Source organism: Rhinoderma darwinii, chromosome 4 (assembly GCF_050947455.1).
Source record: "Rhinoderma darwinii isolate aRhiDar2 chromosome 4, aRhiDar2.hap1, whole genome shotgun sequence".
NCBI lineage: Eukaryota > Metazoa > Chordata > Amphibia > Anura > Rhinodermatidae > Rhinoderma > Rhinoderma darwinii.
Genome location: NC_134690.1, coordinates 274,500,626 through 274,527,694, shown reverse-complemented (window position 1 = coordinate 274,527,694; position 27,069 = coordinate 274,500,626). Strand labels below are relative to the sequence as shown.

The 27,069-nt window shown below is 42.8% G+C and overlaps 1 protein-coding gene across 3 annotated transcripts in view; it reads left to right on the top strand.

Moving 5' to 3' along the window:
* The window catches only part of LOC142761124 (ribosomal protein S6 kinase alpha-2), a 372,393-nt gene that overhangs the window by 181,147 nt on the left and 164,177 nt on the right, over positions 1–27,069 (top strand). For all 3 annotated transcript variants that reach the window (XM_075864316.1, XM_075864315.1, XM_075864314.1), the window contains 2 exons: positions 1,993–2,072; positions 2,689–2,795. In XM_075864316.1, coding sequence (XP_075720431.1) covers positions 1,993–2,072; positions 2,689–2,795 — 187 coding nt within the window. The remainder of the gene's footprint in view (positions 1–1,992; positions 2,073–2,688; positions 2,796–27,069) is intronic.

The following is a 27,069-nucleotide window of genomic DNA, read 5'->3' as shown; positions in this document are numbered from 1 at the left end:
TTTTTATAGTACATCAAAATTATGATAATCTGACATTTTTAGGACCTCTGAGGTGCCGAATTATTGGAAATGACAGACTATTGGACTGACATATAATTTACATACAAACATACATACACAAACAAACACATACCAGCCTAAATGCACAACATCCACACGCCTACACTGTTAATTCGCTCAATCCTGGAAAGAGCCAGTTCACACAGAGTTTTTTGATAAGTTTTTTGATGTGGAAACCGCGTCGGAAAACGTGCCAAAAAAACGGGCGACCATGCCTCCCATTGATTTGGGAGGCAGAGGCGTTTTTTCCCCACGAGCGGAAAAACCGGCTTGCGGGAAAAAGAAGGGACATGCCCTATCTTCGGGTGTTTACGCCTCTGACCTTCCATTGACATCAATGGGAGGCAGAGAAAGCGTATTTCGCAGCGTTTTATGCCCGCGTCGCTCAATGGCCGTGGTCGAAAAACGCTGCGAAAATCAGCGTGCAGGCAGAGGAAAATCGGCCTCAAAATTCTGAACGGAATTTTGAGGCAGATTTTCCTCCTGCAAAAACCTCCGTGTGAACCCAGCCTAAGGCTATGTTCACACGGGGTCTTTTGCCGAGTTTATTGACGCGGAAACCGCGTCGCAAAACTCGGCAGAAACTCCCCGAGAACGCCTCCCATTGATTTCAATGGGAGGCGTCGGCGTCTTTTTCCCGCGAGCAGTAAAACTGCCTCGCGGGAAAAAGAAGCGACATGCCCTATCTTCGGGCGCTTCCGCCTCCGACCTCCCATTGACTTCAATGGGAGGCAGGAGAAAGCATGTTTTCTGCCCGCGGCGCTCAATGGCCGCGGGCGAAAAACGGCGCGATCATTGCTATTCACACGGAGTATTTTGGGGGAGGAATATCTGCCTCAAAATTCCGTTTGGAGCTTTGAGGCAGATATTCCTCCCCCAAAATACTCCGTGTGAACATAGCCTAACACTCGTCATTACTATTTGTCAACATACGACACTGCCGTACGTCACCCACCACCATCACCAGTACTGGACTATAAGGAAATGTTCCCATCTTTCTGGCAAAAGATATTGGGGAAATTTATTAATGGTATTACAACAGTTTTCTGGCATTAAAAGGTCACAAATTATGGGGCCAAATTATAGTACACTGCATCACTTTTATATCACTTTTATATAAAAAAAAATGAGGGTTCTTAGAAGAAAGGGAGTGGGGCCACTCAGGGCCTGACAAATTTACTATAATTTACGCCAGACATTTACAAGACATTTACAGAAGTTTACACCAGCTCATAGCTCGTGGCGCATGGACAGCAAAAGATGCAATACATTTATTAAGAGGCATGCAACTTTTTAATAAATTTGTTACATTTTAGTTCTGCAGATTTCATTCTAAGACTGGCATATGAAATGCCAGTCTTAGGGCACGTTCACACGTGGTGGAATTGCTGTGGAATTCCGCTGCGAACAGTTTGCAGTGGAATTCTCCAGCGGCCGTGTTTTACAGTTGTTTCAATAAATTTTTAGGCAAGTTAGTTCAGACGTTGCGGAAAACTCTGCTGTGGACCATAGGCTGCGGTGCGGAATTTTCCCTCCTCAGCATGCACTGACTGTTGCGGAGAAGCAGAATTTCACTGCGGATTTCAGCCTTTGCAATGCAAAAACTGAAATCTGTGGCAAGTCCGCTGTGTTTTCTGCAACGTCTGAATTACCTGCCAAATATGCAAATGTTGGTGCAGATTCGTTGCGTAAATGACCCAAATCTGCACCAACATTTGCAGCGGAAAAACTCTGCCACGTTTGGCCGTGCTGTTAGTAAATCTGCCCCTATGTTTGTCAGATGCTAGATTAGCACGAGTTCTAAAACCACTAGGTGCCAAATGTTTGGTATTTTACTGTATATTTTACAGTTTTTCTTGTCATTTCTATGTATTATACTTGCTAATGTTAAGCATTTTATTACACTAATTATGTCTTCTGCCCCATACACAGCATTTCAAACTGAAGGAAAATTATATTTAATACTAGATTTCTTACGAGGTGGTGATCTTTTCAGTAGGCTTTCTAAAGAGGTATGTAGAGTTTTTAATCTTTTATAAAATAAAAAAAACTATTTAGTATATTTCATTTTAGACGTTATTTCAGAATTTATTTATACAAATATGATGATTATTTCTCTAAATTCTAAAATGCTGGTTTTATTTTCAGGTGGTATTAGACTTTTGGACCCCGCAGAATACACTACATATAGTGACAAAATAAAACTGAATACATTTGCTATTGGATACACAACCAAAATTGCTCCACTATAATAGATCAATAGTGTTATGCACTGCCCACACCAATAGAACTATAAAATACCTAAATCAGAAGTGGAAAAACAATGCCTACATTGCCATACTGTGCCCCGACCAATAGTCCCGGTAAATAGTGGTAAAAAATAAGGGTTATATAGCAGGGTCATACTCGGGGTCCGGGGAGAGAATTTCAGTAAAAAGATAGTGACTGTCCCATGGAAATTGGGTCAAATATCTGCCATGTAAATATAGGGGAAAAAAATTGTTATTTAACTATCATTGGCAGTATAGTGAATAGCATCAATAATATTTAGTCTTTACATTTTGCCTAACAACTTTCTTAACTTTTATGGCAGAGGGGTACGCTTAATTTTGTTTATATATCCAACAGGTCATGTTTACAGAAGAGGATGTAAAATTCTATCTTGCTGAATTAGCATTGGCTCTGGACCACCTCCACAGTTTTGGAATTATTTATAGAGATCTAAAACCAGAAAAGTAAGGTCCTCGGATGTTTCTAAATATTATCTTTTAAACCAATATGAAAAGATGGACATCAGGGTTCAATTATTCTGCTTCATCTGATCAGTTTATCAGTCATTTTGTTATGCCGCAAATGTTACTGTAACAAGATAATATATGGATAGGAAAATTAACATTTGTTATGTAATAAGCAGGTTATAATGGGCCTCATTTATCAAATCTGTGCAAAACAAAAACTGTTGTCAACAGCCACCAATCAAAGCTTAGCTTTAAAGCAACCTTCCGGTCCCAGGACAGAATTGGGAATGTAATGGGGTGAATGGAGTAATATTATCTGGTGCCTTCCAGTTTTGCCCAATCGCCGTGGATCGGCCATTCTAGGGTACTTTCTCAAAATGGCCACAGCGCTGCTAAGACTCTCCCTCTGTTCACAAATTGGACAGAACTGCTCACGTGAGCAGCTCTGGCCAATCCGAGAACAGTGGCAGTGTCTCAGACTCATAGTCTAAGAAGCGCTGCAGCCATTTTGGTGTCAACTTTATTTTTATTAGACTTTTAAAACTTATACATAAAAAAGATAAGAAGTCAATCAGTACAAATAAGTATGAAAACAATATAGACTTGCAAGTGGCAGGCAGAAAGTACTGATTCCAGCCGCACATAAAAAAAGATAAAAAGGGAGGACGGAAGGAGGGGAAGGGGGGTATTAGGGGGGAATTAGGAATTGACCCCTAGACTCTAGTAACCCAGTCCAAGTCCCATCAAGAGTACTGAGTAATCCAAAATGCATCCCACAGATTTCAAATCAGATTGAAATGGTCTAAGGAATAGTCAATGGAAGTAATTGATTTATTAACTAGGATGAGGAAAATTCGTACAATGGAATTTATGACAAAGTCCGTTGTACTAAATTTCCTCATCCTGCTTAATAAATCAATTCTTGTGGGAAGTAAGGGCTGTTTCGATTCCCATGTGATCAGGGTTTTGGTGGACGTAAGCAGGGGCGTATCTAAAGGCTCATGGGCCCTGATGCAAAGGTTCTTCTTGGGCCCCCCCAAAACTTCTCATGGTCGATGGCCCGCAGCTTTCAGCTGCATCGCTGGGTCTCCTAAGTGACCCAACGATGCAGTACTAGCAGCCAGGGGCGTCACTAAGGTCTTAAAACATCAGGGGCAATAACCCCAATACATGTCCCCCCCAAGAAAATGTGTGTGTGTGTGTGTGTGTGTGTGTGTGTGTGTGTGTGTGTGTGTGTATGTGTGTGTGTATATGTGTGTGTATATATATATGAGACAGCATATCTATAGCACTACAACCCTATAGCTATGGATAGGATTGGATACAGTGGCTCAGCAGGAAGTATCACATATGATGGGCTTAGATATAGGTCCCAGCTCACTGACATCGCGGGTCCAGTGCTGGATCAGGAAAGGTAAGAATAATAATTGTTTTGCTTTTTTATGTGTTACTAACTATATTTTTGTGTTTGTGTTTTTTTACATGTTTGGTTGTTGGACTATTTCGGATTCGAGGACTACTTTGATGACGGCGTTTTTTTAATTTCCAATAAAATGGTTAACGAGGGTTGTGTGGTGGTTTTTATTTCAATAAAATATTTTTTCTATGTCCTTGTATTTTTTCAAACTTTATTACTACCGCCTTAGTAATGGCTGCTGGCTGATTGACAGCATCCATTACTAAGGCAAGGCTTAGTGTTAGCCGATGCAGAGGCTAAAACGAACCCCCATTATTACCCCAGTACCCCTCGCCACCAGGGTTACGGGGAAGAGCCAGATACGCTCCAGTACCCGACCATCTGTAGTGATGGTTGGGTACTGGGGCAGCCACAGGCTGGTATTATTAGGCTGGGAAAGCCCAAAAACAGTGGCTTTTCCTACCCTGGTAAATCTCGGCTGCTGATTCTGTGTTGTATCTGGCTGGTTATGAAAATGGGGAACCTCACATCGTTCTTTCCAATTATTAATTTTTGTTCATGACCAGCCAGATACAACATCACAGCAGGCTAGCATTTTCAGGGTGGGAAGGGTCCACGGTTTCTGCCCTTTCCCAGCTTAATAATACCAGCTTGCGGCCGTCCCAGTTTCCACGACCATCACTACAGATGGTCGGATTCTTAAATGTAACCGGCTCTTCCCGGCACCCCTGGGGGCCGTGAGTACCATGGTAATAATGGGAGTTAGCGTTAGCCCCTGCACTGGCTAACATTAAGCCCCGCCTTAGTAATGGATGCTGTCAATCAACTAGCGGCCATGACTAAGGCGGTAGAAATAAAGTGTAAAAAAATACAAAGACATAGAAAAAATATTTTCTTGAAATAAAAACACCCCACACAATCCTAATTAACCATTTTGTTGATAATAAAAAAAGCTGTCATCAAAGTAGTCCTCGAATCCGAAGTACAAACACAAAAAAAACACATTAGTAACAAATGTGGTAGGCTTAGATACAGGGCCCATGTGCATATGTGATACTGTTTGTTGGACCCTGTATCTAAGCCTAACAAAAAGTTAGGCTTAGATACAGGGTCCAGCAGACAGTAATCTAGTAGAAGATTACTGTCTGCTGGGGCCCTGTATCTAAGCCTACCGTGTGGTAGGCTTAGATACAGGGCTCATCTCACAGGATTACACATGGGCCATGTATTGAAGCCTACCATGTGGTTGGCTTCGATACAGGGCCCAGCAGACAGGATCACACTATGTGTGATCCTGTCTCATGGGCCCTGTATCTAAGCCTACCACATGGTAGGCTTACAGGGGTTGTCCAGTCCCTAAACATTGATGGCCTATCCTTAGGATAGGCCATCAATAGCTGATGGATCGGGGACCAACTACCGGGACCCCCGAAAATCAGCTGTTTTGAATAGGGTGCAGATGTCGTACGAGCCCCTTAATTTCCCTTTCTTGTTCACACTGTGAATCACCAACACGTCCATGTTGACGATTCACAGTCTGAGCAAGTGACCGGAAAGAAGGGGAAGTAGAGCTCGTACGAGTGCTGCGGCACCTTCAAAACAGCTGATTGGCAGGGGTCCCGGGAGTCGGACCACAACCTATCGGCTCTAGCAGACAGTGATGTTAAACTTACCCTGCTCTTCGTCCACAGCGGAGGTCCTGACTCCATCCAGGGTCGGGATGTTGTGCGTGGCGCACAGCGTCGTGACGTCATGCGCTGCGCAAAGCGTTGTGACATCAGGACTTCCGCTGCGCTCTGGAACGAGGAGGGAAAGTACTGTCAGTTACTATAGTAACAGGGGCTCGTGTCGTTTATTACATAGGCCCCATCTACTATAGTAACTTTTTATTGATGTGTTGCGGGGGGCACGGGCCCCCCTTGCTTCAGGGGCCCAGTCACAATTGCGACCGCTGCGACCCCTGTAGTTACACCACTGGACGTAAGGAAATGTTGCAATAGCCTGGCTGAACGTTTTCCTACTAACCTGGCAGGGACATTGAGCGAATAATGCAGGGGGTCCAAGGGAATATCCTGTTGTAATATTGTAGCTACCAAGTCCCTGGCATCAAACTAAAATGGCCTCACCCGGTGGCAATTCGACGAAATATGTACAAGGGTGCCCTCTTATCTCTGTCATCTCTAGCAAGTAGAGGGGATGCTCGGATTAAAACTGTGTAAGAGGGCAGGGGTATGGTACCAAAGCCTAAGGATTTTATATTGGTTTTCTTTATATGTCGTGCAAATGGATGTTTTGGCAGCTTTAGACATATAATCTGCCACAGAGCAGTGGTGGTGGGTCTGCCTAGTATGGTCTCCCATTTGGTTATGTATTTATGTGCAGGTGGGGCAGTGTTATCCGGGGAGATCAGTAAAGTGTAAATAGCAGAAATGAGACCTCTAGTAGATGTGTTGTGATGACAGAGCCTTTCAAAACTTGTGGGTTTAGTGAGCCCAGTAGACCTAAATGCATGCAGCATATAATGCCTAATTTGGAGATAATCAAAAATCACAGAGGATGGTAAGGAATGGTGCTGTTGAAAATAGGAAAATGGGTGCAGATCAAGAGTAAGGGGATTAATCATATCTGCTAGGTAGAAGACACCCGCCATTATTCAATGTCAGACCATATGTGGGGTGGATCCCCCGGGATAGAAGGGGTATACTACATGGAAGTCAAGGACGGCTGCAGCCATTTTGTGACAACACAGAAGGGGCCCTAAAATGGCGGATCCAAAGCAGTGCGGCACAATGGGAAGGCACCAGGTAATATTACTCCATATTCACCTTCATATTCAAAATGTTGTCCCGGGACCAGAGGGACGCTTTAAGTTCTGTAGCTGCACTGGAAAAATTAAATCTGAACTGCGATTGGTTACTATCGGCAACAAGGCCATAGAACAAATTTGGGATGATTTAATTACAATGTACAAATATATGAATAGACAGTACAGAGATCTTTCTAAAGATCTTTTTATACTTAGGCCTGTAGCCGTGACTAGGAGCATCCACTACGCCTAGAGGAATAAGGTTTAACCATCATCATAGACCGGGATTCTTTACAGTAAGAGTAGTGGGACTATGGAAATTTCTGCAACAAGAAATTGTGATGGTTGAATTACTGAACAAGTTCTAGATTGGTTTGAATACCTCTCTTGAGAGATACAATATCACAAGTTAAATATACTACATTTCTGCAGATGGGACATTGATCCAGGGATTTATTCTGATTGGCATAATTGGAGTCCCACATTTTTATTTTTATTATAATGGGGAAATCACCATCAGTCTCAAGGGTTATTACCTTCTTCTGAATCAACACGGTAGGAATATAGGTTGAACTTGAGGGACCTGTGTCTTTTTTCAACCTAATGAACTAATCAACAATAACTATATATGTAACTTTATATTAGTCGATTTTTTTAAATGAGGCCCAATATATTTAAGGAGAATATATCATTTTATATACTATTCTAAGTCTACATAAAGTATTGAGGAGCTTTGTAATTATTTTCTTTACTTAAAGACTTGCAAGCAAGTCGGGTGAGAGACAACAAATCTGACAGTGCGGTGGGGATAAACCACTGTCTGGACAAAACAGCAGAATTTTGAACTAGTATTAATAGCATTTATGTATATGAATGGAGAACACAACATTAAAGGGTAACTAAACTTTCAACAATTTTCCGACATGTCATAGTGACATGTCAGAAGTTTTGATTGGTGGTGGATCCGAGCACTGAGACCCCCACCGATCGCTGAAACGAAGCTACAGAAGCGCTCGGGTGAGCACTGAGCCGCATGGTTTCTGATCTACTTTTTTCCGAAAGCCAATGTAATGGTGTACGGGCCCATAGTGAAGCAGTGAAACTGATTTATTGCAAAGTTACTCAACGTTTTATTGATATTTAAAAAAATAATAATTGAAATAGTAGAATTTTGCTTGAATTTCTATAATGTGTTCCACTTTTTTTTCTCTGCATGTATATATTTTCTACTAGCCATTATATTTGGAGTTATTTTCTTTGCATTAAGTTATGACAATTAGGCTAGATTCACACGAGCGTGTTCGGTCCGTAAAGGACAGAAGGTATTTCGGCCGCAAGTCCCGGACCGAACACACTGCAGGGAGCCGGGCTCCTAGCATCATAGTTATGTACGACGTTAGGAGTCCCTGCCTTTCCGTGGAACTACTGTCCCATACTGAAAACATGATTACACTACGGGACAGTAGTTCTACGGAGAGGCAGGGACTGCTAGCGTCGTACATAACTATGATGCTGGGAGCCCGGCTCCCTGCAGTGTGTTCGGTTCGGGACTTGCGGCCGCAATACGTTCCGTTCTTTACGGACCGAGCATGCTCGTGTGAATCCAGCCTTATGGTACGCTTCAGTGGCTACCGAAATGTGAAATAACCCACACATTGGGAACCATAGATGCATAAATCTCACCATACACTAGAGATTTTGGACAACTAAAAAGGATGATATAGACCATTTTCTGCCAGCTGTCAGTGGCTTTAGGTGACACAAATGAGCGTTATAGACACCAACCGAAGGCGGATATCTGTGAAAAAGTTGATTTGCCATGCCAGATTTTTTTCATTTGTTGTCGGATGCAGTTTAGCTAAGTCACTAACGCCAAAAAAACAGATCAATAGAAGCCCAGTCCAGACCACAGATCAAGGCAGAGATTGATCAGTGATTCATCATTTTAACTTATGGCATTGCCATCCAGAATGACATCCTTCACAGACCAACCATGAATGGCAAGTTGTCCAGGAAACAGCCATATCAAAAATTCCTAATGTTTGGCTAGTTTAATACCTACTCCAACACAGGTGCTATGCATGTGGGTCCCATTAACACCCCTATCTCACAATATGAAGCAGTGTACACCTGTGTCACCTCCCAAGTGATAAAGAGGAACAGCGGCAGACATAGGCAAAAGAGGGCCCATGTGCAGGAACAGTATGCGGGCACCTTGCTTGGGAGACACTTATATCCATTATATATTTGTCTGAATACTGTGGTGTCTATTTATATGTTTGGTTGCTTCTATATTGAAGTTATCTCCCCCGCGTGCTCTACAGTCTTTTTTCTCAGATTTAGCAGTTGATAGATCGTTTCCTTAGCAACTCCACACACTCTTCTTTTGGCTTACATACTGGCCACTAGACCTCATTTTTGGCAGACAATATTATTCCACACGGCACCTCCCGTCCTCCCATAAGCACCCTGTGTCTCTATTCTGATCTATTGTTCTTTTACCTTTTACCCCTTACATCCCACTTGCTGTCTTATTTCCAGAAATTTGAAAAGGCTGCGGGTCTCCCCATCGCCTGGGTGGAGCACATAGTACACAGCTAGGCTACATGAATCAGGGGTTATTTATATTATGCTACCATTCAGGTGCACAATAAAAAAAACAAGGATGCAAATAAAGAAAATATAGTTTTACATTCACAGAAATCACCAGTAAGACAAATCCTGAAATAAGAGCCTTGTTTATAAAAAAAACTTTTAACGGAAAAACTGCTCTTTTTCTCTGAAGCAACCATTTACTATGCAGCTTTCATTTTTTTCATATTCAGTATTTATTGTAGCTTGAACTAAAACACCTTAAAGAGGTATTTTGACCAGAAAAAAATAAAATTCCCACTATGCTATATAAATAAAAGAGCCGTGTTTATCTTGAAGAAAAAAATTACAAATTAAATGACAAGTAATCATATGCCAGTATGACACATCATTGCTGCCGTACGCTAAATTCAGACCGCCAGGGGATCAAGGGACCAATGGTGCTTGAGGGACATGAAACAGGTGACTGTTGGCTTTTTTGTTATATTAGCACATACAGTATGCAGCTTTCCAAAAATATGCTGGATGAAGAAAAAGAAAAAATCTTTTAAATATACTTACAATCTTGGTGTTTCCGCTACTATGGGCAGCTGCTGCAGAAAAGGAAGTTCTGTCCATTGAGCAGTCACAATGCTATGGCAGTCATGAAAACATGAAAAACTCCATTAATCTTTAATTAGAAAAAGCAATTGCACTTTTATGGAATGAAAAATCGATCTACTTTAAAAGTGGATAGTGAGAAATGCCCCTTAAACCCAATAAAATGTACATAATAATGGCTGGATTCACAAAAACATTGGTATCGCAAAAATTTTATGTTCTACTCATCTCTATAAATGACCCTGGAGGTTGACATAACTGGAGATATGATGAAAAGCAATTCAAGTGAGGAACACTACTGTCAGACTTAGAAAAAACGTTTTGAGTGCTGGAATTTGCAAGAACGGGGTCTGTTCTGACAGAACAGCGAAACATTCAGAATAAATTTGGTAAATGTGCTCTGCATAGTAACTGCATTTCTCGTTGGGTGAGCAATTCAAAACCACTGGGTGTTTATGTCATGGGAAAAGTTCGGGCCACCCAAAGACTTCGGTAGAGATAGTGAACAGGATTCAAGCCATGTACGAGAGTAGTCCTAGAAAGTCGACGAGTTGACTAGTATGGAATTACAAGTGCGTATCTTATGAAAACGTCTGCGTTGTAAGCCATACAGATTACATCTTCTTCAGGAGCTGAAACCAGATAGCAAATCGAAACGCCATGACTTTTGCATTGACTTGCAGGGCCGATTGGAAGAGGATGAATTCTCTGACAGGCTGGTGTTTAGCGATGAGGCTACCTTTCACCTCAGTGGGAAGGTCAATCGCCACAACGTTAGAGTTTGGGGCTCAGAAAAATCATGTGTCCTTATTGAGCACATGAGGGACTCGCGCAAAGTAAATGTGTTGTGTAAAATGAGCAGGTGCAAAGTCTGCGGTCCCTTCTTTTTTGACGAGGATATTGTCACTGGCCACTCCTACCTGGACATGTTAAAGGAACAGCTTATGCCACAGATGGAAGAAGAGCTGCCAAATGTAGATGGTGCACCTCCACATTACCATTTGGATGTTCGCCGATACCTGAATGAAACTCTACTGGAACGGATCGGCCGCACCGGAAACAAAGATTCACCAATGTTGCGCTGGCCAACACAATCACTAGATCTAACACTCTGTGACTTCTTTCTGTGGGGCTACATCAAGGACTCAGTGTAACTGCCCCCTAGCCACAGGATCTGAATGACCTGAGACAACTTATCACTGAAACAGTGGAGTCCATATGCGAGGACTTGCTGGCATACGTCTGGACAGAACTGGACTACCGCCTAGACATCTGCCGTGTCAACAATGGAAATGACTTTGAACATTTGTAGTGTATAGACAAAACTTGGATAGATAGTGTGTCTTTTCATGTTACTCAATTTGTGTTATGTTTATTTTTTTTTATTCTAAAGAATTCCTCGTACTGTGCTGTCAATGTGGCTAGTTGAATTGCACGGTACAGGATAATTCCTATGCTACCCTTTACAATACTGATTTTTCTAAAGGCTGAACTACTTTGTGTGCATAGATTTTTCTGGTGCTTCTAGCACGATGTGATACCTAGATATTGTAAAGAAGAATATACTGTATGCTTCATGATAGACCGTAGATAAACAAATCCATTGTATTAATTGTTTTATCACATTATTCAGGGATTTAAAAGGAATATGCATTTCAAACTTTTTTTTTAGATATTTATCTCAGCATGTTGAGAGGTAGCTGACTGTTGTTGGCTGATTATTGCATCGCTTTGACTGCTTTTATTTTCATGACCTGCTTTCTCTGATATGCGTTCTTGTGGAATTGCTGTCATTTTTCAGCCTCACATTCTATGTTACTATGTAAAATACCTATTATGCATCACTCAATGCCTACATGCACTGCCAGGGGTCCATGGATCCTTTGAGTTGCTTGGAACCTGGTTAGGGGTTGTCCAAAAGACAGCAGTTGCAAGAGCTATCACTTTTACAGCAAGAATTGCAGAAAATGTTTGAACATTGCACCTGGACACCATTTTCCCATGTTGAGTCGTACGAGCTGGATGAAATTGATTTTTTATTAACCCTATTGTTCTAGCTGTAGAACCTTTTCGTGAGTATATCCTGTATGAGCAGGCTGAGTTTGTTATCCCTGATGTAGAAGTGACAACTCTTGTAACTGTTGTCTTTTGGGGAACCCCTATCCAAGTTCCAAGCAACTACTTAGCTCCAGGAAACCCTGGTAGTAAATAAATGCAGTAAGTAACATATTATGTGAGGCTGAAAAATGACAGTTAGGCTATGTTCACACAGAGTATTGTGGGGGAGGAATATCTGCCTCAAAATTCAGTTTGGAACTTTGAGGCAGATTTTCCTCTCCCTGCACGCCGATTTTCGCTGCGATTTTCGCGCCGTTTTTCGCCCGCGGCCATTGAGCGCCGCGGGCATAAAACAGCGCGAAATACGCTTTCTCTGCCTCCCATTGAAGTCAATGGGAGGTCAGAGGCGGAAGCGCCCGAAGATAGGACAGGTCGCTTCTTTTTTTAAATCAATGGGAGGCGTTCTCGGGCCATTTTTGCCGAGTTTTGCGACGCGGTTTCCGCGTCAAAAAACTCGGCAAAATACTCAGTGTGAACATCCCCTAAAGCCTATTATCCTTTTATGTTGATCCAGAGGAAGGCAAAAAGCCAATTTTCCTTATCTTAGGAAAAAAATAAATCCTTCTTGACTATAGCAATCAGAATAAATCCCTGGATCAACGACACATCTACAGTAATCTAGTAAACATAACTGTAATATTTTTACACTCAAGAAAGACATCCAGGCCCCTTGTGAACTCTTTCAGTGAATTCACCATAACAACTTCCTCTGGCAGAGAGTTTCATAGTATAACTGCTTTAACAGTAATGAATTTTCTACTATGTTTTTGTAGAAATATTCTTTAACCTAGGTGTAGATGATGCCCCCTTATTATAGTTACTATTCTGGGTATAAATACATCATGAGAGATATATCTATACTGATCTTTGATTCAGTATACTTATGCATAATTATTAGGTCACCAGTCAGCTATCCTTCTTCTAAACTAAATAACACTCATTTTGATCATCTATCTGGGTACTGTAGTCAACCAAATCCATTAATTACTTTGGTTGCCCGCCTTTGAACCCGCTAAAGCTCTACTATGTCTTTCTTGTGCACTGGTGCCTATAAGTTTAAAGGGAATGTGTTGCCAGCAAAACATGTTTTTTTTTTTTTAATTAAACATTTAGTGTGTAGGTGATTAAACATTGTTCAAATTTGTTTTTTTTTTTCACGAGTCAGGAAATATTATAAATTAGATTCTAATTTAGAATATTTCCCATTGCTGGTCACTAGATGGAGCTATTCCCAAAATTGCAGCATTGCATGTGGTAAAGCAACCACATTGCTTTTTGCTGCAAAATTGGGAAAAAAGCACTCGCTCTAGTGAGCTCTGAGAATCCCCCCCTCCTTTATCCTAGCTAGTGCCGGGATAAACGAGGGGTTTGAACGGTCTAACCTCCTACACTGTGTGTCGCCATTTTTTGAGCTAACACACAGTGTAGTAGGTTTACATACAGTAGTAAACACACACAAACACGAACATACATAGAAATCTCTTACCTGCTCCTGCCGCCGCGGCTCCCTCCGGCCCGTCCGCTCCGTCTGCTGCCGCTGGTCCAAGTGCACAAGTCCGGAAGCCGCGACCGGAAGTAGTAATCTTACTGTCCGGCCGCGACTTCCGGTCCACAGGAAAATGGCGCCGGACGGCGCGCATTTCAAATTGGACTGTGTGGGAGCGGCGCATGTGCAGTTCCCACACAGACGGCGTACACAGAAGTGGATGTGACGGGACCCGTTCGCAGTCCCTATGGGACTGTGGCTGCCGTATTCCATGTCTGTATGTGTCGTTAATCGACACATACAGAAATGGAAAAAAAAATGGCAGCCCCCATAGAGAAGAAAAAGTGTAAAAATAAGAAAAAGTAAAACACAAACACACAAATAAATATAAACGTTTTTAATAAAGCACTAACATCTTTAACATATTAAAAAAAAAATTGTGATGACACTGTTCCTTTAAGACTTAGACAGTGTAAACTTAGACCAGGAAGTCAGAATGCACACATCAAATTTAACATAGCGGTGCACGCTGTATGATAAATTTGGCGCTTCTTGCTAGACATGTTAGACACTTTTCTTTTCCTTTTACCATGGCTTGGTTGGCTTTGTTCAAGTTTGGCACAATTTTGGCGCATGTTGGCGCATTTAACGCCAAGCCCCTTTTATGAAACCACTTTTAACCCCTTAATGACCGGGCCTGTGACCAGCTAAATTTTTCTGTTTTTGCCTCTCTGCGTTTCAGCAGCCATAACGTTTTTATTTTTTCATTGACGTGGCTGTATGAGGCCTTGTTTTATGCGAGAGAAATGTTTTTTTTTTTTCCCACAGTTTGGGGGTAAAAAAAAATTTTTTTACGCCGTGAATATAGGAAAAAGCGATTCTCGGAATCGTTTTTTGTGTTTATTTTTTATCCCGTTCACGTTTCACGCTAAATAACCCATTAGATTAATTCTTCAGGTTATTACGGTCGTGTAGATACCTAATATGCATAGGTTTTTTGTTTTTATTTAGTGTAGGGGCAATAAAATGTATTTAATGCAAAATAAAGACTCTTTTTGTGACTTTTTTTATTTATTTATTTGTTTTGTTACTTTTTTTTTTTTTTTTATCCCATCAGGGGATAACTTTATTTTTTACTTGTAATGTATTAGCATACTTCTGTACGCTAATACATTACACTGTGTCACTATGACACAGGCTGCTGATCGGGCAGCACATAGTGTGCCCGAACAGCAGGCACATGGAACAGACAGCCCTGGGGTCCTTTGTAGGTCCCCAGGGCTGACTGCAGAGGGATTCCCCGGTGTTTGATCGCATCACTGGAATCCCGGTGATGCGATCAAAGAGGGGAATTCCCTTTGATCTTGCCGCAGTCACGGACCGCGGTAATCAAAGGGTTAAACAGCTGGGGTCCGAATGTGTGCCGACCCCAGCTGTGTTCAGGAGGCTGCTCTAAGATCAGGAGCTGTTAGTAACAGCTCCTGCTTAGAGGATGAGCGCTCACACGAGCGCTCATCAGCCTAATCTACAGCGACGCCAAAAGACGTCTCTGTAGACTAAGCAACCGCACCGTCTGACATCAAAAGACAGTGGGCGGTCGGGAAGGTGTTAAAAGAGTCTAGTGAGGTGTCAGCATCTCTTGTTGTTTTTTTTTGTTTGTTTTTTTGCAATTCGATTGATAAATAGGTCTAAAACTTGTTGCAATATTATGCGCTGAAAAGGCGGCAAATTTTGGGGCATTTGTAGATAAGGTCTAGACCCAATGACATTAGTAAATCTGCCCCATTATTCCATGTGTGGTCTGACTAGTGATTTATAAAGTGGTAGAACTATGTTCCAGTTATGTGTATCTATGCCACTTTTTATGCACCCTATGTTTTCGTTTGCCTTTGCAGCAGCTGACACTGGTTGCTACAGTTAAGTTTACTGTCAACTAAAATTAAGTCCTCAACTAAGTCATTTTCCATATCAGTTTTACCCAGTCTTTTCCCATTAAGTATGTAATGGTAACATGCATTTTCACTTCTCAAGTGCAAACCCAAAAAATTATCAGTGTTCAATTTAATTTGCCACTTCTCTGACCAAGCCCCCAACTTATCCAGATCCAATTGTAACATAATACTGTCTGCCTTTGTGTTAGTTACTTTACACAGTTTAGTATCAACTTAAAAAATTGACTTTTCACTGTGCAATACCTCTACAAGGTCATTAATAAATATTTTAAAGAGAATAGGGCCCAATACTGACCTTTGTGGTACTCCACTAGTTACATACACACATTTTACCCAGCATTCTTGTTTTATGTACCAAACTTTTATGTGGCACAGTATTAAATGCTTTTTGAAAAATCAAGATATATCACATCCAATACCTCACCTAGGTCTAATCTAGAACTTACCTTCACAAAAAAGCTGATCAGATTAGTTTGACAAGCCTGATCCCCCATAAACCTATGCTTATATGCAGTGGCGTAGCTATAGGGGTCGCAGCGGTCGCAACTGCGACCGGGCCCCATAGCTAGGGGGGCCCGCAGGCCCCCCTCACGACACTAGCGCTGCAATTATTGCTCTACATTGCTGGGTCCCTGCTGTGGTACAAAAGAGACCCAGTAATTGGTGGCAGCTCAGCTGTCAGAGAGTCATTGCGTGGAGGGGTAACAAGAGGGTGGAAAATGAATGATAGATGAATCCACTCATCTTACGAGACCCAGGCCCGCCCACTGTACTGTCCACCCAATCGGCTCACTTCTTTCTGTTTCCCTCTTCCTCGTGACCTGTTCAGAGGGAAAGGAATGGCTACAGCAAGAAGATGGTGTGCGTGTCTGCTGCTCCCCTGCAGTACGAGCTGCTCTCTGACCCCACAGCGCATGTAAGTAGCAACTAGTAATCCAGCTCTTAACCCCTTCACTGTGTGTAAGTATGTCTGTCATGCTGAGCAGTCACACCTCAGGGCTGACAGTTAAGCATAACAGACCTATCTATCTATCTATCTATCTCATATCTATCTATCTCATATCTATCTATCTATCTATCTATCTATCTATCTATCTATCTATCTATCTCATATCTACACTGGCGTAGCTATAGGGGTCGCAATTGCGACCGGGCCCCGAAGCCAGGGGGGCCCACAGCCCCCCGCACCACATCAATAAAAAGTTACTATAGTAACTCGGGCCGCGGGCCCCTGTTACTATAGTAACAGACTGACCTTACCTTCCTGGTTCCGGATCGCAGCGGAGGTCCTGACGTCACAGCGCTATGTACCGCGCACAACATCGAGAGGACAGAACTTCTGCTGCGGCTGAAGAGGAAGGTAAGATTAGTTTCCCTGACTGGCGGGGTCCGACTCCCGGGACCCGCCAATCAGCTGTTTTGAAGGGGCCGCAGCACTCGTACGAGAGCTGCTCCCCTTCATTCCGGTCACACTGTGAATCGGTGTCGGCGATTCACAGTGTGAGCGAGTAGTGAAATGAAGGGGAAGCAGCTCTCGTACGAGTGCTGCGGCCCCTTCAAAACAGCTGATTGGCGGGTCCCGGGAGTCGGACCCCGCCAGTCAGGACAACTAATCTTACCTTCCTCTTCAGCCACGGCAGAAGTTCTGTCCTCTCGATGTTGTGCGCGGCGCATAGCGCTGTGACGTCAGGACCTCCGCTGCGATCCGGAACCAGGAAAGTTCCGGAAGTCGGACCCAGACACATCAGCTATTCATGGCCTATCCTGAGGAAAGGCCATCAATGTTTAGGGACTCGACAACCCCTTTAAGCCTACGATGTAGCAGGCTTAGAGGGCCCATGAGACAGGATCACAGATTGTGTGATCCTGTTTGCTGGGCCCTGTATCTAAGACAATCACATGGTAGGCTTAGATACATGGCCCATGTGTGATCCTGTCTGTGGGACCCTGTATCTAAGCCTACCACACTGTCGGTTTAGACTCAGGGCCCCAGCACACAGTAATCTTATACTGTATAAGATTACTGTCTGCTGGACCCTGCATCTAAGCCTACGTTGTGGTAGGCTTCGATACAGGGTCCCACAGACAGTATCACACATGGGCCCTGTATCTAAGCCTAACACACGTGTTACTAATCATTTTTTGTGTGTTTTCTTACAGGTTCGGTCGTTGGACTACGGCGGTTTCCAGGACTACTTTGATGACAGCTTTTTTTTTTATTATCAATAAAATGGTTAATGAGGGTTCTGTGTTTTTTTTTTATTTCAATAAAATATTTTTTCTATGTCTTTGTGTTTTTTTTTAAACTATATTACTACCACCTTAGTAATGGCCGCCGGCTGATTGACAGCATCCATTGCTAAGGCGGGGCTTAGTGTTAGCCGATGCAGAGGCTACACTAACCCCCTTTATTACCCCGATACCCACCGCCACCAGGGGTGCTGGGAAGAGCCGGGTACGATCCAGTACTTGACCATCTGTAGTGATGGTCGGCCACTGGGGTGGCCGCAGGCTGGTATCATCAGGAGGGGAAAGGCCAAAAACAGTGGCCCTTCCCACCCTGGTGATGCTAGGCTGCTGCTGCTTTATTGTATCTGGCTGGTTATGAAAAATGGGGGGGACCACACGTCATTTAAAAAAAATAAAAATAAAAAAATAATTGGAAAGAACGATGTGGGGTCCCCCCCAATTTTCATAACCAGCCAGATGCAACACAGTAGCAGCAGGCAGCATTACAATGGTGGGAAGGGCCACTGTTTTTGGCCTTTCCCAACCTAATACTACCAGCCTGCGGCCACCCCGTTGCCTGCCCGTCACTACAGATGGTCGGGTACTGGTTCGTACCTGGCTCTTCCCAGTGCTCCTGGTGGCAGTGGGTACCGGGGTAATAATGGGGGTTAGTGTAGCCTCTGCACCGGCTAACATTAAGCCCCGCCTTAGTAATGGAGGTTGTCAATCAGCCAGCGGCCATTACTAATGCGGTGATAATAAAGTTTAAAAAGATACAAGCACATAGAAAAAATATTTCATTGAAATAAAAAAACACAACCCTCATTAACCATTTTATTGAGAATAAAAAAAACGCCGTCATTGAAGTCCTCGAATCCGAAGTCCAACAACCGAACCTGTAAAAAAAACACAAACACACAAAAATAATCTGTAACACATAAAGAAGCAAAATTATTATTCTTACCTATCCTGGGTCCAGCGCTGGAGCCGCAATGTCAGCGAGCTGGGCCCTGTATCTAATCCGATCATGTGTGATACTGTCTGCTGGGCCCTATATCTAATCCAATCATGTGTGATACTGTCTGCTGAGCTGTGTATCTAATCCAATCATGTGTGATACTGTCTGCTGGGCCCTATATCTAATCCGATCATGTGTGATACTGTCTGCTGAGCCACTGTATCTAATCCTATCATGTGTGATACTGCCATCTGAGCCCCTGTATCTAATCCTATCATGTGTGGTACTGTCTGCTGAGCCACTGTATCTAATCCTATCATGTGTGATACTGTCTGCTGGGCCACTGTATCTAATCCTATCATGTGTGATACTGTCTGCTCAGCCACTGTATCTAATCCTATCATGTGTGATACTGTCTGCTCAGCCACTGTATCTAATCCTATCATGTGTGATACTGTCTGCTCAGCCACTGTATCTAATCCTATCATGTGTGATACTGTCTGCTGAGCCACTGTATCTAATCCTATCCATAGTTTATAGGGTCGTAGTGCTATAGATATGCTATGCTGTTTCATATACACACTTTTTTTGGGGCGGACACACATGTATTGGGGCTATTTCCCTGACATTTTAAGCCCTGAGGGTATGTTCACACGGCAGTTTACGGCTGAAATTACGGTGCTGTTTTCAGGAGAAAACAGCACCGTAATTTCAGCCGTAATGGCATGTGCAGGCGTCTTTTGCTGCGTCCATTACGGACGTAATTGGAGCTGTTTTTCTATGGAGTCCATGGAAAACGGCTCCATTTACGTCTGAAGAAGTGACAGGCACTTCTTTGACGCGGGCGTCTTTTTTACGCGCCGCCTTTTGACAGCGGCGCATAAAAAAAAATGACCGTCGGCACAGAACATCGTAAGACCCATTCAAATGAATGGGCAGATGTTTGCCAACGCTTTTGAGCCGCATTTTCGGACGTAATTCAATGCTAAAACGCCCGAATTACGTCCGTAAATAGGGTGTGTGAACCCAGCCATAGTGACGCCCCCGGTTGCTAGTGCTGCATTGTTGGGTCACTTAGGAGACCCAGCGATGCAGCTGAAAGCTGCGGACCGTCGGCCATGAGAAGTTTGCGGGGGGGGGGGGCCCAGTAAGAATTTTTGCATCGGGGCCCATGAGCCTCTAGCTACGCCGCCGCTTATATGTAGGGTCGTACATAGAAATCACAGGGCTCCATAGCAAAAGTCAGATTAAGCGCCCCCATCACTAACATCCATCATCACGCTGTAGACCGTATGGGTGACTATAGCAATGATCAGACGCAGTCAGAGGCAGAATAAATATTTACATTGAGTGACTCACAGGTAACGTCTTCTCTGACTGGTGTCATCCTCTTTCTTCTTCTTTCCATATGGTCTGGAGACTACCTCTCGGCAGAATTTACTGCCCAAATGTCTTCTGCTCCTCACTTTTGCTGCAAATCCTCACACTGTAAACCTGAAAATAATAATGTCACAAATAGTGCCCCTGAATAAAAATATCTCACATTGTGCCCCCTGAAAAAAATATACCCCATACTGCGCCCCTGAATAAAAATAGTCCTCACACTGTGCCCCTGAATACAAATTTGCCCAACTCTGTGTCCCTGAATACAAAATGACCCAAAATATGCCCCCTGAATAAAAAAAATATGCCCTACAATGTTCCCCTGAATAAAAAATATGCCGCACAATATGCCCCTGAATAAAAATTGGCCAACACTTTGCCCCTGAATTAAAAGCTACCCACACTGTGCCCCCTGAATTAAAAGTTCCCTACAATGTGCTCCCTGAATTAAGTGACCTACATTGTGCCCCAGATATAAAAGTGGCCCACACAGTGCCTCTGATTTTAAAGTGCCCTACACTATTCTCTCTGAATTAAAACAGCCCAGTGTTATGGAATTGCTATGTGAGCGATTCTCTAAAAAAGGCTGCAGGGTACTGCCGGGTGTGAGCATGCAAATTAATCTTCAACCTCAAATCCGTCACAACTCTGATCAACAGAGTCTAAGGCTACTCTATGGCTTTCGCCAGAGCCAACTGCAATACAGATATTACAAATCAGTAAACAAGGTGTTATCCAGAGACAAGCCATGGTCAGTTTGCAAGAAGTCCAGAAGTCAGAGGTATAGGGTATTGTCAGAAGCTTGATCAAAACACCTATAGTCAATTAAATCACAAGCAAAGAACAAGTGGAGGAAGCCAAGTATAAATACTCCACCCGTACCTCTAATAGGAAGAAAGACAGAGAAGAGCGATAGGCTCAAAGTAAAACCAGAACCGCCCAGAAGCTAGACCAGTATTCAAGCCGATCTTAAAGGAACACACGTTTCCTAACACCCAACTCTGTAGCCCCTTAATTAAAAATGCCCCACACTGTGCCCCTGAATTAAAAGCCACCCACAGTAAGGAATGGAATACTCACTTGCCAATGATCCAATGAGCCTGTGATTTAAATATTTTAATATTTTTAAGGGAGTTTTGCACTTCCTCCTGGATTAAACTGGTGACATTCAATGGCAAATCTACTTTATCCCTCTGCATTTCACCCGACATTTAATTTTCCTTTGTGAATACTGCAGAGAAATATGTGTTCAATAAGTTCTCTTCCTCCTCTTCCACATTACCTTTTAAACAGCCCACACTTTCATTTTGAACCTTTTTATTATTGATATAGTTTAGGAACATGTTAGGGTTCATTTTGCTCTCTTTTGCAATGAGTTTCTCTGTCTCTAGCGTTGCCGCTTTTATCTGTTTTTTACATCTTTTTTTTTTCCTATAGCTTTGTAGATTTTCTTCACTGCCATCCTGTTTTATTAATTTAAAGGGAGTCTGTCACCAGAATGTCCATATTAAACTAGTTAGTGTAATGTAGAGGAGACTAACCTGTTTTTAACGTTTTATTTCAATTTCTGCTTACTGCTTTCTTTGCAGAGAAATCAGTTTTATAAATTATATGCTAATGAGCATTTAGGTGCAACGAGGGCGTCACCGTTGCTCCTAAATGCTCTTATGTCGCTCCCCAGTTCAACTCCCCTCCCTCCCTCCCTTACATTGATTGACGAGGGTCAGGCAGTGTAATCGGCGCACTCATGCCTGGCCCCATACTGCCTGTAACGCGCACGCATCCGTGCTCTATACATGTGCTGTAGGGCCGATTAGATTGGAGAGCAGAAAGTTTGTACTGCGCATGCGCCGGGTAAAGAGCAGGGCTGCGCGTGCGATACAGATAGTACCGGGCCAGGCATGAACGCATCGATAATGCTGCCTGGCCCCTGTCATTCAATGTAAGAAGGGAGGGAGTGGGGTTGAACTGAGATGCGACGTAAGAGCATTTAGGAGCAACAGTGACGCCCTCGTTGCACCTAAACGCTCATTAGCATTAAGTTAATAAAACGGATTTCTTTACAAAGGAGGCAGTAAGCAGAAATTGAAAATACATTTTAGAAACTGGTTAGTCTCCTCTACAATACCCTGTTACTAGTTTAATACGGACATTCTGTTGACAAACGCACTTTAACCCCTTACCGCACCAGGACGCACCGGTACGTCCTGCATTGAAATGCTTTAAGGCACTGGGACGTACCGGTGCGTCCTGGCTAAAAACTGTCACCCTGTCAAAGGACAAGGTGACAGAACTCTGCCGTCAACTGTTTATGACAGTTGATTGGCACAGTAAGACGGCAGGGGACCATTCACAGCGGTCTCCTGCCGGCGATCGCTTTGATTGGTCAGTCAAAGCAGACTGACCAATCACAGCTCCATGACGTGTGTATGTGATGGCTCAGAAGCTGAGCCAGCGCTATCACCGCCAGTAATCAGCTGTCTGACGCCCCTCTGCATTGGCCAGTACCGGAGCTAGGCTCCGATCCGGCCGATTAACTCCTTCGATGCATCGTTCAACGCGAACGATGCATCGAAGTGTCTTGTAGCCTGTCGGCAACCACTGTTTGTAACAGCTGACATCGTGCCCTAACGGCCAGGACCGGAGCTAGGCTCCGATCCGGCCGATTAACCCCTTAGATGCAGCTATCGCTGCATCTAAGTGATTAGATCGTACCCTATGGTTGCTAATGACAACCATCGGCACCCGCGGGTGTTCCGATGGTTGCTATGGCAAGCATAGCCTAACAATCGCTTTCTAGTACGGAAGCCTAATAGGCTTGCTGTCAGTGAATAGCTGACAGCTCTAATACACTACACTATGTAGGTAGTGCAGTGTATTAGAATAGCGATCAGGGCTTCATGTCTTCAAGTTCCCTAGTGGGACAAAAAAAAAGTTAAAACAAGTTAATAAAAATGTTGTAAAAAAAGTAAAAAAAAATAAGTTTCATGTTAAAAAACACTACAACAGCCTTTTTTCCTATAATAAGTCTTTTACTATAGGAAAAACCCAAAAACATAAAAAAAGTACACATATGTGGTATCTCCGCGTCCGTAACGACCCAAACTATAAAAATATCACGCTATTTTACCCTTACGGTGAACACCGTAAAAAAATTAAATAAAAAACTATTCCAGAATCGCTGTTTGTTAGTCACTACCCCACGCAAAACAGAATAAAAAAAGGGATCATAAAAGTTGCATGTACCCCAAAATTATACCATTAAAAACCGCAGCCCGTCCCGCAAAAAACAAGCCCTCCCACAGCTTTTTTGACGGAAAAATAAAAAAGTTATGGCTCTCAGAATATGGTGACACAAAAAATAAATTATTTGAAACAAAAGTGATTTTATCGTGCAGACGCTGCAAAGCATAAGAAAAACAATATACATATGGTATCGCTGTAATCGTACCGACCCGCATAATAACATAAAATTGTCATTCATAGCGCATGGCGAACGCCGTAAAAAAAAATAATAATAAAAAACATCAGAATTGCAGGTTTTTGGTCACCTTGCTTGCCAAAAAAATGAAATACAAAGTGATCAAAAAATCGCATGTACCCCAAAATGGTACCAATGAAATCTACAGATTGTCCCGCAACAAATAAGCCCTCACCCAGCTCCAGTGGAGAAAAAATAAAGACGTTTTGGCTCTCAGTATATGGCGATGCAAAATGTGCTGTGTCCAAAAGCAGATAAGATCTGGCGCCATTTATCAGTGCGACACCGGCCACACATCTGTGGATAATTATTTATTTACCCAATTATTATACCCTCTTATTATACCCTGATGTACTCCGCACAGCTTACATATGCCCCCACATCATAACTGAAATACCAGCAAAACCCCAAACAAAACAACTAGCGAGCAAAATCAACGCTCCAAAAGCCAAATGGCGCTCCCTCCCTTCTGAGCCCTGCAGCGTGCCCAAGCAGCAGTGTACGTCCTACGTCCACATATATGGCATCGCCATACCCGAGAGAACCCGCTTAACAGTTTGATGTATTTGTCTTCAGTGGCACAAACTAGGCACAAAATATTGTGCACTAAAATGGCACATACCTGTGGAAATTTGCAATTTTCACTTTGCACCATCCACTGAGCATTCATTTCTAATAGAAAAAAAAAACCTGTGTGGTCAAAATGCCTTGAGGGGTGCAGTTTCCAAAATGGGGTCACTACTTGGGGGTTTGTTTTATTATTTGACCCCAGAGCTCTGCCATTGTGGGCTAATGCTGCGAAAATCACCAAAATAGGTCTCACATGCGCCTTTCACTCCTAAGCCCTGTCATATGTCCAGGCAAATGATAAATGCCTTGAGGGGTGTAGTTTACAAAATGGGGTCACTTCTTATGGTTTTACACTCTACTCTGGTACCTAAGGGAGCTCTGCAAATGCGACATGGCGCCCGTACACCAGTCCAGCAAAATCTGTGCTCTAAAAGCCACATGGCACTCCTTCCATTTTGTGCTCTGCCATGTGCCCAAACAGCAGTTTAGGGCCACACATGGGGTATTGCCGTACTCGGGAGAAATTGGGTAACAAATTATGTGTTGTTTTTTCTTCTATTACCCCTTGTGGGAAAAAATTTGGTGCAAAACTACATATTTTTTGGTGAAATTTTTTTTTTCATTTTCACTGCCTCCTTCTAATACAATCTATGAAACACCTGTGATCAAAATGCTCAGTACACCCCTAGATGATTACCCTGAGGGGTAAAGATGGAGTCACTTATCAGGGGTTTCTACTGTACGGGTACCTCAGGGGCTCTGCAAATGCGACATGGCACCCAAGAAACAATCAACCAAAATCTACATGCCAAGTAGCACTCCTGCCATTCTGAGCCCTGCGGTGTATCCAAGCAGCAGTTTATAACCACATATGGTGTATTGCCGTACTCGGGAGAAATTGCTTTACAATTGTTAGGGCGCTTTTTCTCCTTTATTCCTTGTGAAAATAAAAACAATTCAACATTTTAGTGGAAATAATGTAGATTTTCATTTTCACTGCATACTCCCAATAATTCAGCAAAAAAACTGTGGGGTCAAAATTCTCACTATACCGCTAGATAAATTCCACGAGGGGTATAGTTTCCCAAATGGGGTCACTTTTGCCGGGTTTGCACTATTTTGGCCCCTCAGTGGCTTTGCAAATGTGACATGGGGCCGCAAACCATTCCAACAAAACTTGAGCTCCAAAAGTCAAATGGCGCTCCGTCCTTTCTAACTTCCGCCATGTGTCCAAACAGCAGTTTATTGCCACATATGGGGTATTGCTGTGCTCGGAAGAGTTTGCTTTACAAATATTGGGGTGTTTTTTCTCCTTTATCTGTTGTAAAAATGAAAAAATCTGAGTTAAAACTACATCTTATTAGAAAAAATTGAGATTTTCAATTTCACGGCATAATTCCCATAAATTCAGCAAAAACCGTGTTGGGTCAAAATGCTAACTATACCCCTAGAAAATTCCTTGAGAGGTGTAGTTTCCAAAATGGTGTCACTTTTGGGGAGTTTCCACTGTTATGGTCCCTCCAGGGCTTTGCAAACACGACATGGCACCGAAAACCATTCCAGCTAAATCTGCGCTCCAAAATCCAAATGGCCCTCTTTCCCTTCTGAGCCCTGCCGTGGGTCCAAACAGCAGTTTATTACTACATACGGGGTATTTCTGTAATCGGGAGACATTGCTTTACAAATGTTGGGGTGCTTTTTCTCCTTTATTCCTTGTAAAAACTAAAACATCGTATGTTTTTTCAGAAAAAAAGTAGATTTTCATTTTCACAGACCTGTTCCAATAAATTTAGCAAAAAACCTGTGGGCTAAAAATGCTAACTATACCCCTTGAAAAATTCCTTGAGGGGTGTAGTTTCCAAAATGGTGTCACTTTTGGGGGGTTTCCACTGTTTTAAAAATAAACTGAAATCTTTTAGGGTGGAAAAATAAAAATAAAAAACAAAAGTAATGTGGTTGCATAAATATGCACACTTAAACTAATATTTTGTTGAATTACCCTTTGCCTTTATGATAGCATTCAGTCTTTTTTGGTAGAAGTCTATCAGCATGGCACATGTTGACTTGGCACTTGTTGCCCAGTCTGCCTTGCAAAAGCGCTCCAAATCTGTCAGATTACGAGGGCATCTCCTGTGTACAGCCCTCTTCAGGTCACCCCACAGATTTTCAATGGGATTCAGTATTCCAAAACTTTGATCATCTTCTGGTGAAGCCATTCTTTCGTTGATTTGGAGGTATGCTTTGTGTCTTTGTCATGCTGAAACGTGAAATTCCTCTTCATCTTCAGCTTTTTAGCAGAGGCCTGCAGGTCTTGTGCCAATATTGACTGATATTTTGAACTGTTCATAATTCCCTTCACCTTGACTAAAGCCCCAGTTCCAGCTTCAGAAAAACAGCCCCAAAACATAAAGCTGCCTCTAACATGCTTCACTGTGAGTATGGTGTTCTTTTGGTGAGGTGCAGTGTTGGCTTTGTGCCAAACATACCTTTTGGATTTATGGCCAAAAAGTTCAACCTTGGTCTCATCAGACAATTTTCCCACATGCTTTTGGCAGGTCTTTGCAAAACATAGCCGGGCTTGGATGTTTTTCTTTGTTAGAAAAGGCTTCCGGCACCCTACCCCACAGCCCAGACATATGAAGAATACGGAAGATTGTTGTCATATGCACTACACAACCA